The sequence below is a fragment of the Lissotriton helveticus genome, chromosome 10 (genome assembly GCF_964261635.1).
Source record: "Lissotriton helveticus chromosome 10, aLisHel1.1, whole genome shotgun sequence".
NCBI classification, from domain to species: domain Eukaryota; kingdom Metazoa; phylum Chordata; class Amphibia; order Caudata; family Salamandridae; genus Lissotriton; species Lissotriton helveticus.
The window spans coordinates 103,961,932-103,977,784 of NC_136071.1; the positions used below are offsets into that span (position 1 = coordinate 103,961,932).

At 41.3% G+C, this 15,853-nt stretch overlaps 1 protein-coding gene across 1 annotated transcript in view; it reads right to left on the reverse strand.

Moving 5' to 3' along the window:
* CIAO3 (cytosolic iron-sulfur assembly component 3) overlaps positions 1–15,374 on the reverse strand; it is a 100,416-nt gene extending 85,042 nt beyond the window's left edge. Inside the window, exon 1 of the mRNA XM_078664889.1 lies at positions 14,238–15,374. Coding sequence (XP_078521015.1) covers positions 14,238–14,303 — 66 coding nt within the window. The 5' untranslated portion in view covers positions 14,304–15,374. The remainder of the gene's footprint in view (positions 1–14,237) is intronic.
* Between the last annotated feature and the right edge of the window lie 479 nt (positions 15,375–15,853).

Here is a 15,853-nt window from a genome sequence, read left to right on the forward strand (position 1 = left end):
CATGGAAGGCGTACAGAATGGTGCTTAGTCTCTGCCAACAGGACAGCAGATTTAACAGTTGTAACACATTTCTTCTAATGCACTTCACCACCAAAGTGCCTTAAACCCATAAATCCTTTCTGTTATACAAAAGAAAACCCTAAAAGCAGTTCAGACAGATAGGACGCAGGCAAGTGAGTTATGGGCAAGGGGCATTCAAATCGCCTACAGCTCTCTGCTTTGAACATATCACCATTTCACTCCACCACCCAAAATAAAATACAAAGGTGTGTGACTGGGTATTTCCTTAACACGATGCTCAAAACCATTCCCACTGCTTCACAAGCCACCCTTCAACCTTCATTTGAATATCATTGTAAATGGCCTCACACACAAACGGCTTGCCTCTCTTGCCTCTGCAACCACTTATTCTCAATTGCCTGGACTCCAAGACAAACTTCCACCACACTACCAGCTGGCATTCCACATGGCTGTCTTGGGTCCGCTCAGTTTCTCACTCTACGATTCTTACCTCTTGCAGTATCTTCTGATTAGGGACCTCCTGTACACCCTACCTCTGGTCACACACCACAACCTGTCTTCCTACTTCTACTATCAGACATTGGATGGCATTATGGTCAATGATACTATACCCCTCTAAAATTAAGGTTCTAAACTTTGCATCATCAAGGGCACTGAAGAAAGGACCATTTCTAGTAAGGCAAGCTCTTCATTCAACAGGTAAGACACCTTCAATGCTCTCATCTCAGGCAGAATCAGTTCAGCTCAACTTCCACACCCCAATAGTCCAACCAACACAGAGCGGGATTGCTTCATCTGGCAATGGAATGAGGGGTCGGGTAGGTTATACAAAAGAGAAAAGGAAATATCTCCCCAGCCCACAAATTGTGTTAACTTTGCCTCCTCGACCTAAAATATTGGGGTTCTCTTTAGGCCATCCATTAAAATGTAGAGCTCTATTACTAGGACAGTCACACCAACATATCTCCAATTACTGAACATGCAAGATACGCTCACATACATCGTTCAACATAGCTGAAACTAATCAAATCACAAGTATTCCGTAGACTCGACTATTGTAATCGTTTTTCAGTCTCCCCAACAATCCTTCGCAACTGTAGATAAAGTTATACATTTTGCTACAGATTACCCAAGCTTCAGTATTCTGACACCAAGATCTCTGGCTCACGGGCAAGAAAAGTGCCCTAAAGAAGTCACCAAAACTTGTTAACAAACTTGTAATTGGTCTGGCCCCAACTTACCTCTTTGATATCCCATTCTGATACACACCCACTCGAAATTTATGATGGGTAATACTCATCCTCAACATTGTAGTGACAAACAAGCCAGGAGCTGGTGCATCAAAACACTGTTCCTTCCACCTTCTAGACTCTTTACATTGGAACTCACAGTAAGACAATTACACAAACCTACAACTCATGTGTCTAAACTATGTTACGCATAACCTTCTCACTGAGCTATGCACCGTTATCACTGCTGTGTAAATCATTTCCGTTTGATATGCTACTGTTCCTAAATAAAAAGAATTAGCAAAGAAATTCTGCTGACGCTCAATAGGTGTCACAAATGTAATAATGTTAATTGGTGGAAGATCGGGGAAAGCAGACCACCATAAATGTTGGGTGCACTACTGGGAAGAGTGAGACATGGGAGAAGTTAAGTAATGGGACAGAGTGAAGAATTCACAAAATGTGCAAAGGGAAAACATGCATTTGTGCATTCATTACCAGAATACAGAAACGTGGATTTAGAAAGATCTCTGCCCTCACCCCTGCCCGATTTCTCCCCTTAGTTTCTCCCAGCCTTCTCTTTCTAGATTTAACATTTATTTATAATAACCATGCTATAGGCTGTCAAGTAAGTAATTGAAATCTAGAACAGCAACGAGAGGCACTTACTGGACATTGGCAATCATAAGACTAGTCCAGAGATACAGCTAAAAAGTAGAATTTCCGTTATGAAGCAATAGATGTGCAAATTTGTCGGAGTATAATACAAACGTACCATAGGCAGCGTCAGTGAAATATTCACTTACAGACAAACACAAACATACTGCAATTTACTTTTGCACAGAATAGATGTAGCAAGAGCAGCAGGACACAGCAGATGAAAGGAGTAAAGTTGTGGAGAAAGCAAATATAGAAGAGGAGAACTGGGGATCATTGGAATGGAGGGATATATATTGGCTGCAGCCCATCTTCATTCCCTGTTTGGGTCACATCTAGCATGGCACACTGGCTGCGAAACTGGAGAATGATCATAAGCTTCATACTTTGACAATTAATTAGTAAATAAGATGACCCCAGTCGAATTGAAAAAGAGCACATATTTTATTCACCTTATATTTTTCATGAACAGAAACAAATATAGAAATAAGAGGTGGGTGGGTTCAATTGGCAAAATAACTGATAAGGATTTTTTGATTTGTGACAGATGAAGTGCTGTACCCCACAGCACTTGGTGAAAAATTCTCTGAACATAAAGAAGTCCCAAAAATACTGTGCTTACTGCTTATGTGAAAGAAAATGTAAAAAACTATAACAACTAGATCTTGTCGTCTGTATGATATACAGGGGCTTTCCTTCTTTGCAATGTCTTGCATACAAGTAGGAGCTGTTAGATCTGTGTGTGTTTGCATCAGCGTAGAAAACTGATCTGTGGTAGCAGGTACTAATCCATCATCCAAAAAACTTCAGGGGAAAATCATGGGATGGATACCCTACAAAGCAAAAATGGAGAGAGAACATTGGCTGAATGAACTGTACTGCTGTACGCAAATTCAGTAGAAAGAAGAATCTTCCAAATATCTTGAGGGGCATTGGCAAAACAACGTAAATACGGCTCCAAAACCTGGTTGACTCTCTCTGTCCATTAGTTTGAAAACAGCAACCTAAAGACAAGGACTGTTGAATTTCTAAACCTTTACATACAGATTTCCAGAACAAAGTTGTATTTTGTGTCTATCTCGGAAACTAGGTTTTGAGGCAATCTGTTGCACAAACATAGTTGAGCCAATTCAGGAGCAGTAGGTAGATAAAGCAAATCATTAAAGTGTGCTATTTTTTAATAATGTTCCACCGTGAGCAGTATTGTGGAAAAACCTTTCCAAATTGCAAAGCTACAAATACTTCTATTGAGATTGTACACCAGGGTTTAGAAGAAATGTCTAGACAAAAGAGACTGATTAACCTTGTGCGCAAACTCCACAAGAATGTGCTGCAGCAACAAATGATGAACGGAATGCTGAATTATTCAAACATTCACCCCCAGTCAAGAGATCTGGGTTAAAGCCATTGTTCTTTTGCTCACTACGCCACACCAGTTTGGATCCAGCCATATGCAAATCAGTCTTGACCCTGTTCCTCATGGGAAGAGTCCAGCCCGAACTGGCAAGCTGGGTCCTCCCTAGAATTATGGATTTATCCCTGATCTCTTGACTGGGGTGAATATTTGATTCATTCAGCATTCTGTCCATCATTTATTCCCCTTCCAATATGGATGCCATTTTTTAGAGGGGGGCTGCGCTCGGAGAACAGGAAGACAAAGAGGAACACAGAACGTACAATGGATGGACCCCGAAGTGCGGGTAACAGGGAGCATGTCCGACCAGGGTCAGCAACCAGGCGGGCTCGAGCAGGAGGACACCACAATAGTGATCAGCACTATCCAAGAAGAACAACATAAAAGTTCCCTAGTAGTCAACCTCAGTAATTTGCCCCTTACGACAACGGAGTTGGGAGTCCTAAACAAGAGACTAGGTTTTGTACCAACTCTAAGAGTTGACAAGTTCCAACTCAGAGCTCAACTATCCGAGTTCTTCAGAAAGATAAGACTGAAATCATTCTTCTGCGAGACAGCTGAAGAGGACACAGAGAAAATAAAGAATACAGGCTTGAGGGTAAAATCAAACTTTTTACCACCATCAAAAATGACCCGAGCAGCAATACAAACCTTTGTAGAAATTGTTTCTAGAGAGGTAGAAGCTATGCATATCAATATGGTTTTTGATAGCATGTCAATAACAGAAAGACAGGCCGTAAATGCCCTGGGGAAAAGACATGACATTGTCATAAAACCAGCAGACTGGGGTGGGGGTGGGTCGGTTATCCTCACAGCTAAGATGTACGGTACAGAATACAAAAAGCTGTTATCAGACAGAACCAATTAAGAGGTCCTGGAAGAGGACTCCACACCACATCTGACTAAGTATATGGTAGAGGAAGCACAAATATGGGCTGGATCACTGCACAAGAGGCGAGATTCCTCACCCCAGAGAATCCAAGGATGGCCATGTTTTATACTCTGCCTAAACTGCATAAGAATAAAATTCCATCACCAGGCTGACTCATTGTATCTGGGATCAATTCTATCCTTGAACTTCTATCCAAGTTCTGCGATTGGCTCCTGAGGCCACTAGTTAAGACAATGCCCTCATATTTGAAAGTCACTAAAGAAGTGCTGGTCCTTTCCTAGCAACTTGAGTATTGATAACATTGTGGATCTATTGATGACAATGGACATAGAGGCTCTGTATACATCCATAGCTCAAGAGAAACCCCTTATCACTGTCGAAAACCTCATATGGGGTACACAGATTGATACCATTCCCCTGGTGACATTCGTACTAGACTGTGCTTTAGAATTGCCTCACGGAGAATTTCTTCAAATATGAAAACACCATATACCATGTGAAAGGGACCTCAATGGGCAGTACTTTCGCCGGAAGCTTAGCATCCCTGTATGCCCACCAGTTTGAAACCAACCACATCTATAATAATTCAAACCCTTATTGCACAAACATCAGTTTATGGCGCAGGTATATTGATGATATCCTATTAGTTTGGAGAGGAGATTAAACTCTTGCAGCAGAATTCTGCTCTTGGGTCAACACCAGGGACCCGTTTCTACAGTTCACCCACACCCTGGACAGAACTTCCATTACCTTTCTGGACTTCTAGATCACTACACAGGCAGATGAAATAATGAACAAAGTACATGAAAAACCAACAGATAAAAACAGTTTATTATGATTTGACAGTTACCAACAGAGATCACTAAGTGAGAACCTGCACTTTGGACAGTTCTTGCTAATCAGACGCAACTGCACGGAGATGGCTACTTCAAAGAACAAGCAGACAGATTAACTAAGAGTCTTAGGGCATGTAGAAATCCATCCAGAATAATTAAGCAAAGAAACAAGCCCATTAATAACGACAGGGAAGCCTTACTTGAAACTTACACAAAGGAGGTAGAATATAGGATTACCTGTGTCACTACCTTCATCCAGCATCTAACACAGTGAAGCGGATAATCTCTAAGAACTGGGCAATACTTAAAAAAGCAGGTATTGATTGGGAGTTACCACTGTTCTCATTCAAACGAAGTACAAGCTTGAGGGACAGACTGGTACATATATGTATTCCTAATGAGACGAATACAGAGACAAAAACACAAAACACCTTGGGATATGCCACCCGTGACTGGACATTTCCCATGTGGTAATAGCTCTGTATGCCCATATACAAAACAGAAGATGGTGGACATTGGGACAGACCGCCCCTGGGTATTAATACACCATACTAATTGCAATACAGAGAACATGATCAATATGATCACCTGCCCATGTGACAAAAAGTATATTGATATGACAACACGTAAGATTAGTTTAAGAATCAATTAACATCGCTGCACCATCAGATGCAAAAAGACATCTACGTGCCAAACGAAAGACTACTTGAACCTACACCACACAGATACAGAATTACAGTGGATCATACTGGAGGTTCTAAAACAAAGACCAGGAATCAATACGAGTAAAGGACTATTTGAAAGAGAACAGCAATGGGTATATAGAATGAAGACACATATCAATGGCCTGAACAATGACATACCATGGTTACAAGTATAGTATACCACCCCAAAAGCTTCCTATGTCAACTTTAGGCATAGAATCATACACCACATGAATATATGGGATACAGAGTAAGGAAGTGATGTAAATCCCTGGATATTCTTTCTGTCCTAGGTAAGAAAATATAATGAACAAAAAAAGTTATGTACCCCCTCCCAAAAAACCTTTTCTCCTCAATAATGAAAGATGATGTCAAATATAAATACACTTGAATAGACACCAGTAGTAAATAATAACACCAAGAAGAGTTTAGGAGCGTGATGGTTGTAGGTTAATGTTAATCCCACTCCACACAGTCGCTTTTTTTCTAGGGGCACACTATAGACCCAATTTTATGAAAATGATAAATGAACTGCTCATTCATTTTACAATTCCTCTGTCTGAAAATAGAGTATCCCCAAAAGAACATGCCGCTATTATTAGTAAGGCCTTTGAATAATGATGAACATATTCTTCGATGTAGGCCAAGAGGCCCTGCACTACATATCCCATGATGCCTAGACCGCTGCCTGGTCAGGACGTCATGTGCTGGGCGCCAGGTACTGCATCTAATAGCACGCCGTAAACGAGAGACAGTAACGTAGGGAGGAGGACAGAGATACACTGTAGGTAATCCGGCGAGGGAGATGCTTGATGAAGAAAGCCTTATAAGATTTACATGTTTCTTCCCCCACCTCCCGCCACCCCACTGTGCATGACCATATTACTATTTTCTGGAATCCTCACGGTTGTTGGCGAATCTAACATACATGTTATATCGTTGCACCGATGCAGGGTGTGACTACAGGACTCCCTCCCCGCCCCTCCATGAGGCACATGACCTCAGGATATAGGGTAAGATACCTTTAGATATAGGTTGTGTGCATTAAACGGCATGGTAAAACCATAACAGTTTGTGAAAAAACACAGGATTTTGAAATATATTTTGAAAGTTGGGCATGCATGCACCGGGGTTGATTATAGTGTGTGTAATATTCACACCATTTTTAATGGGCGACTACATTTGGAAAAGAAAGCAGTTTCGCACATTAGTTGGATTTACAAACATTCCTTGGTCACTCAAAAAAGACACTTTAGTGTTAATCTGTAAATGTTGTATTTGTCCATTTTAATGTAAAAAGAAAACTAAAGGTTGGGCTAATGACATAGGGGCCCGCTTGTTTTTCTGTGATGGTTACATTATAAGGGAGAGCACAAGCGACGGTCACACGCCTTTAAGGCAAACCCTCTCCCTTGGACCCCTATGTGATTAATACATCATGTATTGCTGCATCACAAATTCCAGACGAAGACCCAGACATTTATCTCTAACATGGGCCACCAAAATTATCTTGATACTCGAATAGCGGTTTTTAACACCCCTGTGGTCAAAACAGGAAGATCATGGAACATTTAAATTAACTGTAGGTGTAATTCAGAGTTAGGTTCCCATAAACATTTGAAAACAAAAGGCAATCCATCCTTGACAGATAACTCTTCAGGATACTATTGCAAAAATAAAAATAACTCCTGGAAAGTTATAACACATGCCCCTTATTTATTTCAAAAAAATATCAATAATGACAAAAACAAGAGGGAGAAAGGGTGGACTGGTTCAACTCTCTGTAGTAATCAAGTCTGGACAATTTGAAGATAAATCTGAGGCAAATGTAAGCCCAACTACTTTATCTGCAGTTGCAACATTGCATAGTTTTTAAAACTTGAAGATTATGTTGATCTAAGTAAATCTCGACAGAATACTGAGCCCCTAGTAACAAAATGTCACCATGCATAAAAGGCTTCTTTCACTGGGAGTAGTGCCTTTTCAAGAACAGAATAATGAATGTAACAGCTATAGCAAGGCCAAAATAAAAGAACAATGGATGTTCAAAATAATCCTCTTCCTATTTCTGAATGACAAGAGCACACTGCCAGAGGCATCAGTGTTGACAGCGATGGTTGACAAGGACTGGGATAGTGAAGAATAGGAGTGGATACAAAAGCTCTCTTTCAGCCCTCAAAAAAGCTCATGGTTATACAGTTGGATAAATGATTGCCTTTTCTTTAGAAACATACATTGTATACAATCAATTGTGAAAAAATGTTTAAGTGCCTGCAAGAATTGGCAAAGCTAAAAAACACGTTGCCTCTTTAACTGGGGTGAGAGCTGGCCAATCTGAAACTGTTTGGTGGGGAATGTCCCCTGCATGATGTACAGTTGTGTTCGTTCCCCTTCCTCAAGTGCTCAACTGCAAGCATCTGCTATCCTGCTCTTTGATTTTAGTCTCAGCCTCACATTAATCTAGTGTGCGCGCAAAGGCCTAGGCCTGTCCGTTGACATGAGTGAGGTTCTAAACCGGTCCTAGACCTGGAGATGCATGCCAAGCATACCCTTAGCTTTTGAACGGTGGACTACTGTTCCCGATATGCATTTAGCGGCTACAGAATTGGTGGCAACATACCATGTTTTGTGAATCAGAAGTTGAGAGCAGACCTTTTTATGTGAGCCACAGGAGTGAAGGCCTACAACTCAGCACATATAAAGTTCCGCTTCTATATGCAAACCCAGGCCCTAGCACGAAGATACCAGAGCATGTTATGCATGTGTGTAGCCTCTGTGGAGCATGCATTGAATATATGAGTGAACCAGAGTAATGGAGGCCTGTGTGTTCCATTGTGGAAGCTCCTGGCAGCTCCATGTACACAAGATAGAGGGGAGTTTGTTTTCCCAGAATGGTGTACTACTGATATTCCCGAAGGTGGAAGAAAGAGACCTAGAAGTGGGGAATAAGGAGACAGGGCTCCCATTAGAAATTTGATTAGTTCCTGTGCAGTGAGGGGCTGCCAAGTACTCCTCCTAAAGCACTGCCATTTGGTAGAAGGTGGGGGTGAAAGGTAGGACTACAGTCTCTGTTGTTCAGAGTATGAACTGCGCTTCAGATGAGGCCAGCCTTTTGCCTCTTTCCTAATCATTGTTCAGTGTGGCTGTTAATAGCCAGGTGCAGATAGCTTACAAGAGTACTCAAAGGACTGCTGTACACCAGAGCTAGTGGCTGCCAACAGCCATCTTCTCAGGGGTGAAAGGACATCTCCCAGTCTGACTTGAAGGAAGTGCTGCCTCCTTGTCCCAAAGCACCTGGAAGTTAGCCTCTCTGCTGAAAGAGAGAAGGAATGTGATAACTGTGCAAGAGGTGTAGGCATTCAGGAAACATGAAAGCAGTTGACCCAGTATTTTTCCACTTCAGCTTTATTCTTCACTGTATTTGATTCCAATGAGACAGCATATATTTCCACACACCGCTTTGTAATCTTCGTGTGAAACTATACTAGGAAAACTATTTTTTTTAATCCTCCTGAAAACCCTATATTAATCCAAAATTCTCAATCCTATATACATCCAAAAATAAATATGTTTTGTTATGGTACATGCATAGATGTGAGGTCGGACAGTGTCCAATCTCATCCCTTTAAGGCACACAAATCTTTCCAGTTGAGGTAAGTTTCATCAACAAATTTCATTATCAGTTGAATATATAGTTCATTTAATGCACTTATTTATCTTTCATATTTGCAAACTTCATTACATTTTCCATATGGATAGTGATCCAATGTGTTTCAGGCAATGTCATTATATAATATCCAATGCATTTCGGGCATTTCACTCATGCCCTTCATCAGGGAATCGACACTAAAAAATGAAATATAATACTGGTTTGTCATTTAGAAAAGGTAAGAGGTAAAAAAACATAATCATAATAATGCATAAACATCAAACGTGAGATAATACATGTAGGTCATAAACATGGTCAGATCACAATTCTATGGTTAATGGTTATACTTCATATGCAAGTGGGGCGTGCAGTGATATGAGTAGTTTCAAGGTAGTAACACAGGCATACAAACGAGCTGAACTAAAAAAATTCATACCAGCGGAAGGGCAGTTGGCCCCCTTGTAAACACCTTCGCGTTATACGCGTGGCAACACGTTAACCGCCCATTCCACATTTTTTTCACAGACATTACCACAACCCTTTGAGGAAAGGCTTGTAAGTGAAGCGCCGTTCTTAATTAAATTTTTTAGTTCAGCTCGTTTGTATGCCTGTGTTACTACCTTGAAACTACTCATATCACTGCACGCCCATTAACCATAGAATTGTGATCTGACCATGTTTATGACCTACATGTATTATCTCACGTTTGATGTTTATGCATTATTATGATTATGTTTTTTTACCTCTTACCTTTTCTAAATGACAAACCAGTATTATATTTCATTTTTAGTGTCGATTCCCTGATGAAGGGCATGAGTGAAATGCCCGAAATGGATTGGATATTATATAATGACATTGCCTGAAACACATTGGATCACTATCCATATGGAAAATTTAATGAAGTTTGCAAATATGAAAGATAAATAAGTGCATTAAATGAACTATATACTCAACTGATACTGAAATTTGTTGATGAAACTTACCTCAACGGGAAAGATTTGTGTGCCTTAAAGGGATGAGATTGGACACTGTCCGACCTCACATCTATGCATTTACGAGACGACGTTGGACCCTCGTCGTCACCTCTAGGAGCACCATTAAAAATAATTTTTAGCCTCAAACAAATATTGTCATAATCACAGCTGTGCATCTACCCAATAATCTATCATTGTTATGGTACATACCTACTGCAAAAGTTTCTTTTTCCTGAATATGTGCTCTGCATGTTCCTCAATCCAAATCGCTATTTATTCCTCACAATTATTTGTCTTTATACGCAAAAGACCAAAAGAGAACCAGTCTCAAAAACTAGCACTCTTAATATCACAGTTCACTAATTTAACAAAAACAATCTAAACAACAGTATACAGTGATATGCAGTAATGTTGTACCATTTAAAACTCCTGCACGGTGAGCCCAAAATCCAGAAGGTAAGTCTCTAAAGCTATTAATTCATTGTCAAATAAACACTCCTGTTGCTCGCCCTTTCAAAATGAAAGTGGAGAGACTCATATTCTCAATCCCCCATCACACCTTCCCAAAGCCTTAAACTGCTTACCCGCAACTGTCACAATGAGCTCGTATCCACGAACAGCCGGTCTGATAAATCCTGCTGTCGTGGAACTGTTTGCGCTCTACCGGGATTTATCAGACCGGCTATTCGTGGATACGAGCGCATTGTGACAGTTGCGGGTAAGCAGTTTAAGGCATTGGTTCTCTTTTGGTCTTGCGTATACTGACAAATAATTGTGAGGAATAAATAGCGATTTGGATTGAGGAACATGAAGAGCACATATTCAGGATAAAGAAACTTTTGCAGTAGGTATGTACCATAATAAAACATTGATTTTTGGAGGGTTATAGGATTGAGAATTTTAGATTAATATAGGGTTTTCATGAGGATTTAAAAAAATTGTTTTCCTAGTATAGTTTCAAAAGAAGATTACAAAGTGGTATGTGGAAATATATCCTGGCTCATTGGAATCATATACAGTGAAGAATAGAGCTGAAGTGGAAAAATACGGGAGTTAATATAAATACGGACAATACAATAGATTAAGTAGGTCTTGAATATCACAATGATAATTATTAGGTCAATTAGAATTATCATGTTTAATGACTGTATATTTTGCCTTCAGAAGTCAAAATTTATTAGTCAAGAATAACTATAGGAAGACATTTTCTCTCATCAAAGGACCAAACAAATGCAGAATTTAAATCTAGGTATGTCCCTTTTTCAGTAATAAAATAAGTGGACAAAATAGTCCAAGAAGTACCTGCAAAACGAGAATTGGGGTATTCAGATTACGACCATAAGTGGAATGGTATATAGATGTTATTGGCCTAGATATCATTTTTGTGAATGATTCTATTTGCATTAATAAATAATATATTGCTTTTTTCAAGAGTGATGAATGTCAGGTTCCTGGGACATTAATTATAGAATGGAGATAGGCAGGATTTAATGTTGAAAATTGTATAGATATTGAATATTGTTGAGATCTTTTCTTTGATGTAAACTTACTGATTAGTGTTCATATGTATTTTTTTCTAGAAGCCCTGCTGACGTCCAGCATATGACGAAACGCGTAGGCTCTCAAGACCGTTTGATATTGAACAAATGATACTGTTTTTTGAAATTGCTGGAATTAAACAGAAAACGTGCATTATAACTGGAATCTGGCCTGTCGATTGTTCTTCGGATATATGTCAACTACGGACTGATATAATTGGGGATACTAAGAAGACGCTTCTTTCGCTTAAATCACTAGGAGTATAATATTATATCATCTGCACAAAGAGATAAAGCATGAACTGTGGGCCCGACAGGGATCCCCCCGGCATGAGCATCTTGTTGAAACCTTTATGCCAGGGCTTCTAGTTCAAGCACAAATAACATTGGTGAGAGCGGCCAGCACTGTCTAGTGCCTCAAAGCAAGGGGTAAGCATCTGAAATGTGGACTCCTATGTGCGTCTTCGCAGTGGGAGAAGTGTATAGTAATGTTACCCATCGTAGATAGTTAGGGGGGATGACAAAGCGACGGCTTGGGTTGAGTTTGTGTGTGTTTTTTGTGGTTGTGTGAGAGGGTGACTTCAAGAATGAAATAGTGGATGGTTGAATTGATGTAAAAGTCCAAAGAGGGGTGAAAGAGTGCATGTATCGTGAATTATTGAGCACCTAAGCCCATCAATGATACAAAAGCCACTTTTATAAGCCAGACCCATTGGCATGGCTAATGCCGGTTTTCAGATGTTATCACTGACATTTAGGGTTGCGAACATCAAGTTACTGAATAGAAAAACACAGTTCATTTTTCAGACTGACCAATAAATATGAAAACCATCGCCACTGAAATACAATAACTTTTTCTTGTGTATTCTAGTATTCAGTAGGTTCACTGTCCCAACCCTAGAATTATATTTAACCACATCAATGCTACAGCAATTCTCCCTCGGTGCTGAGGAGCCTTGAACACCATTGTTCATGACGAGCTCAGCTCGTCATGAGCACACAAGCAGTGTACTGCATGACGAGCTGAGCTCGTCATGAGCATGGAAGGGGTTAACATTGCACTGGTCCAGCACAACTATACTGAATCCCTCATGTCCCTATGCACTCTCATTTGATCTTTCAGGTCGAGGAGCTTTTTCCCCCCCACAATATTCTTTAGGCTGTATTTATAACAGACTGCAGCAGTTAAACATAGGCACCTATGTGAATTATTTGATGGACGAAAATAGCAGGCAAGCCTCTTCCTCAATGCCTCATGCTTATTCGCTCTATACTTCAGCCTTCTTCTACCTCAAATCCTTGTGTTAAACAAACAACTGGAGTAACTTTTTTTTTAACTGGTTATTCTGGTGACCACTGATGTTTTCATACTGTTGATTGTTATTTCAAGAGAATCAGATTCAACATTAGTGAGAGATGCGTTTCTGGGGGTGGGGTGGGAGGGTTGCACACAATGGACAAACAGCATGTAGAAGACAACAACTGGAACCAATAGTTAATGTGGTGAAAGCTCAACACTCAGAGGCGCATGGAGCCTACGTGCAAGAGAGATGATATTCAGAGAGGATGAGGAGATAACCTGCTGCCACCCAGATGATAGAGCATGTGGGTGGGGAGAAGGGCTGCTTGCCAGAATAGCAATGTAGGAACTGAAAATCCAGGTTAATATTAAACATTCACATGCAGATTTCTATTTGCTTTCGCTGGGGAACAAAGATCTTCCTTAGTTTGTCAGTTCTGGGAAAAAATACTCTTTCAAAATCAAAAAGTGAAACTAATAGTGCTACTGCCTGTGATGCCATGCTCACAAGAAAAGCACTGCTTCTGCTACTGACAATTCATCAGTATTGTTGTCAGAGGCAGAATTCTGTGACAACTGTCTCTTATGTTGGCAGTCAAAATGGGATTAGTGTGCATGTTTGCCATTTTTTTCCATGTTAAATATAAGCTCAGATGCATGTTTGTTCAATATTGCTATGAATTATAAAAATCAACTAACACAATTATTTTGACTTTGGAAGGTACCCTAAATACACTATGAACAGTAATCAAACTCGTTAAACTCTGGGCCATTTATAATTTTCGTGCCTAGGAGGCGACTTTCGAACAGAACCCCCAAAATGCGCTACAAGACTCACAGCCCCTGCTCCCCTAATGCCTCCTCAATTACGCTCATATGTCACAAGTAAAGAGATCTCAGACACTAATGCACGAACTCCCTTGCCCCTTCCACTCCCCATTCGTCAGATCCCTTAACCAATTGCTGCACATTTCTTCTATACATGCCACACAATTGCCAGCTACACCCCTAAAACCCACTCACCTGGGAAGGTCCGATGAAGTCATCCAAATCAGTCAGCTGCAGGGCGCCGCTAAAATGAGACGCCATCTTAACGCCCCTGCCAGGAGGAACGGTATGGGACAGTCCACAGGCGTAAGTAACCCTGTCGTCAAGAGCGGCAGATACAGGTCTAGCTTCAAATGTTAGTACAACAATATTCTCAAATGAGCGGCCATGTTATAAGGGTGCGCTATCAACTATCTTTTCATGAAGTAACCATAAAACAACTCACCTGCCAAATTTGCCTTTAACCGCGAAACGTTTAAACTGATTATTAGCCTGCGTTAGACGCGAAATTAGTATGCTAACCTACAAAAACGAAAATGCAAAAATACACGTTCTCTTTCTATGACGACCGGGTGACGATAGGCCAAGGGTATAGTTATTTTTTGTCAGACCTCTTGGAATATTGGTGGTACACATAAGGTTAAAGGTCTTGTACTGGCACCAGTCCAGAACTAAGCTGGAACGTCATCCGCTTTTCAGACGCCTTCGTACGATGCCGTGCACATGCGCAGTGCTTTCGTTTTATAGTGATTGGCGCGCAATTTCTAGTTTGTTTTTGCCGGGGTGACAGCCAGGCAGTTGAGAAGTGCTAACCGTCGCTGTCATCTTTTGTTGCCAAGTTGACAACTGCATAAGCAGTTTAATACAGCCCGATAAACGGTATACAGTAAGATGAATGTGGGGCCAAATTGTTGGTGACATTTGTTTTTTACAAAAAATCGAAAAAAGATAGTGTGGCACTGCGCATAGAAGTCAGGGCCACTGGAATAATGCAATTCTACGGCGGCGGTGTGTTTTTAGAAACTATGGGAGCCACATTATCCCGTAAGTGCGGGTACTCTGCACAGCTTCACACAAATTGATTCTAGTGCAAACGGACCAGAAGTTACTAAAAACGTGCCGGCATATGTTCCAGTGCAGCAGAAGGCCCCTCTCTGGGGTTGGCTGGTCATCTTTCAGTTGCTTAATGTTGTAGGTGTTAAACTGGTACTAATGAGGTAAAATACTTCTGACAGTGTTGTAATGAAGTACGTGCTGCGGCACTAGGACCAGTGCATGCATTAAGGACAAGGGGTGGAGTAAGGGGAGGAAGGTTAAAGGGAGGAGCGAGCGGGAAGGGTGGGCACGGTCCTGTGCATGTTGTCGGGCACTGCGCTGAAGGATCCGCGCTGTCGTCCGACGCTGTGGATTCGCCACGGGGAAGGCATCGTCACACCCTGTCTGTCGCGGCGCGGGAGGTCACCCCGGCCGCATTTGCTCCTGGTTCATTGCCGTCCACCCCAGGAGTGAGGATCGGATCGTGGGAAGCGAAGTTGCTGCATGCTGGGAGCTCACCCCAGTTGCGCGCGCGTCATCTGTGACCTGGCTGAGGCGGTCTGGGAGCCCACCCCAGACTCGCATGCTGTTGCGGCCACCGAGAACTGGACTCGGTGAGTGCCCATGTATATTTGTCAAGCCCTGAGAGTCGATGTGCTGCCTGATAGTGCCCATGTATATTTTTTCAAGTCCTGGGAGTCGGTTTGCTGACTGATTCAGAAGAACTGCAAATCTCGTGAAGGGCGAGATCTCGGCGGCCATCTTAACGTCAGGCG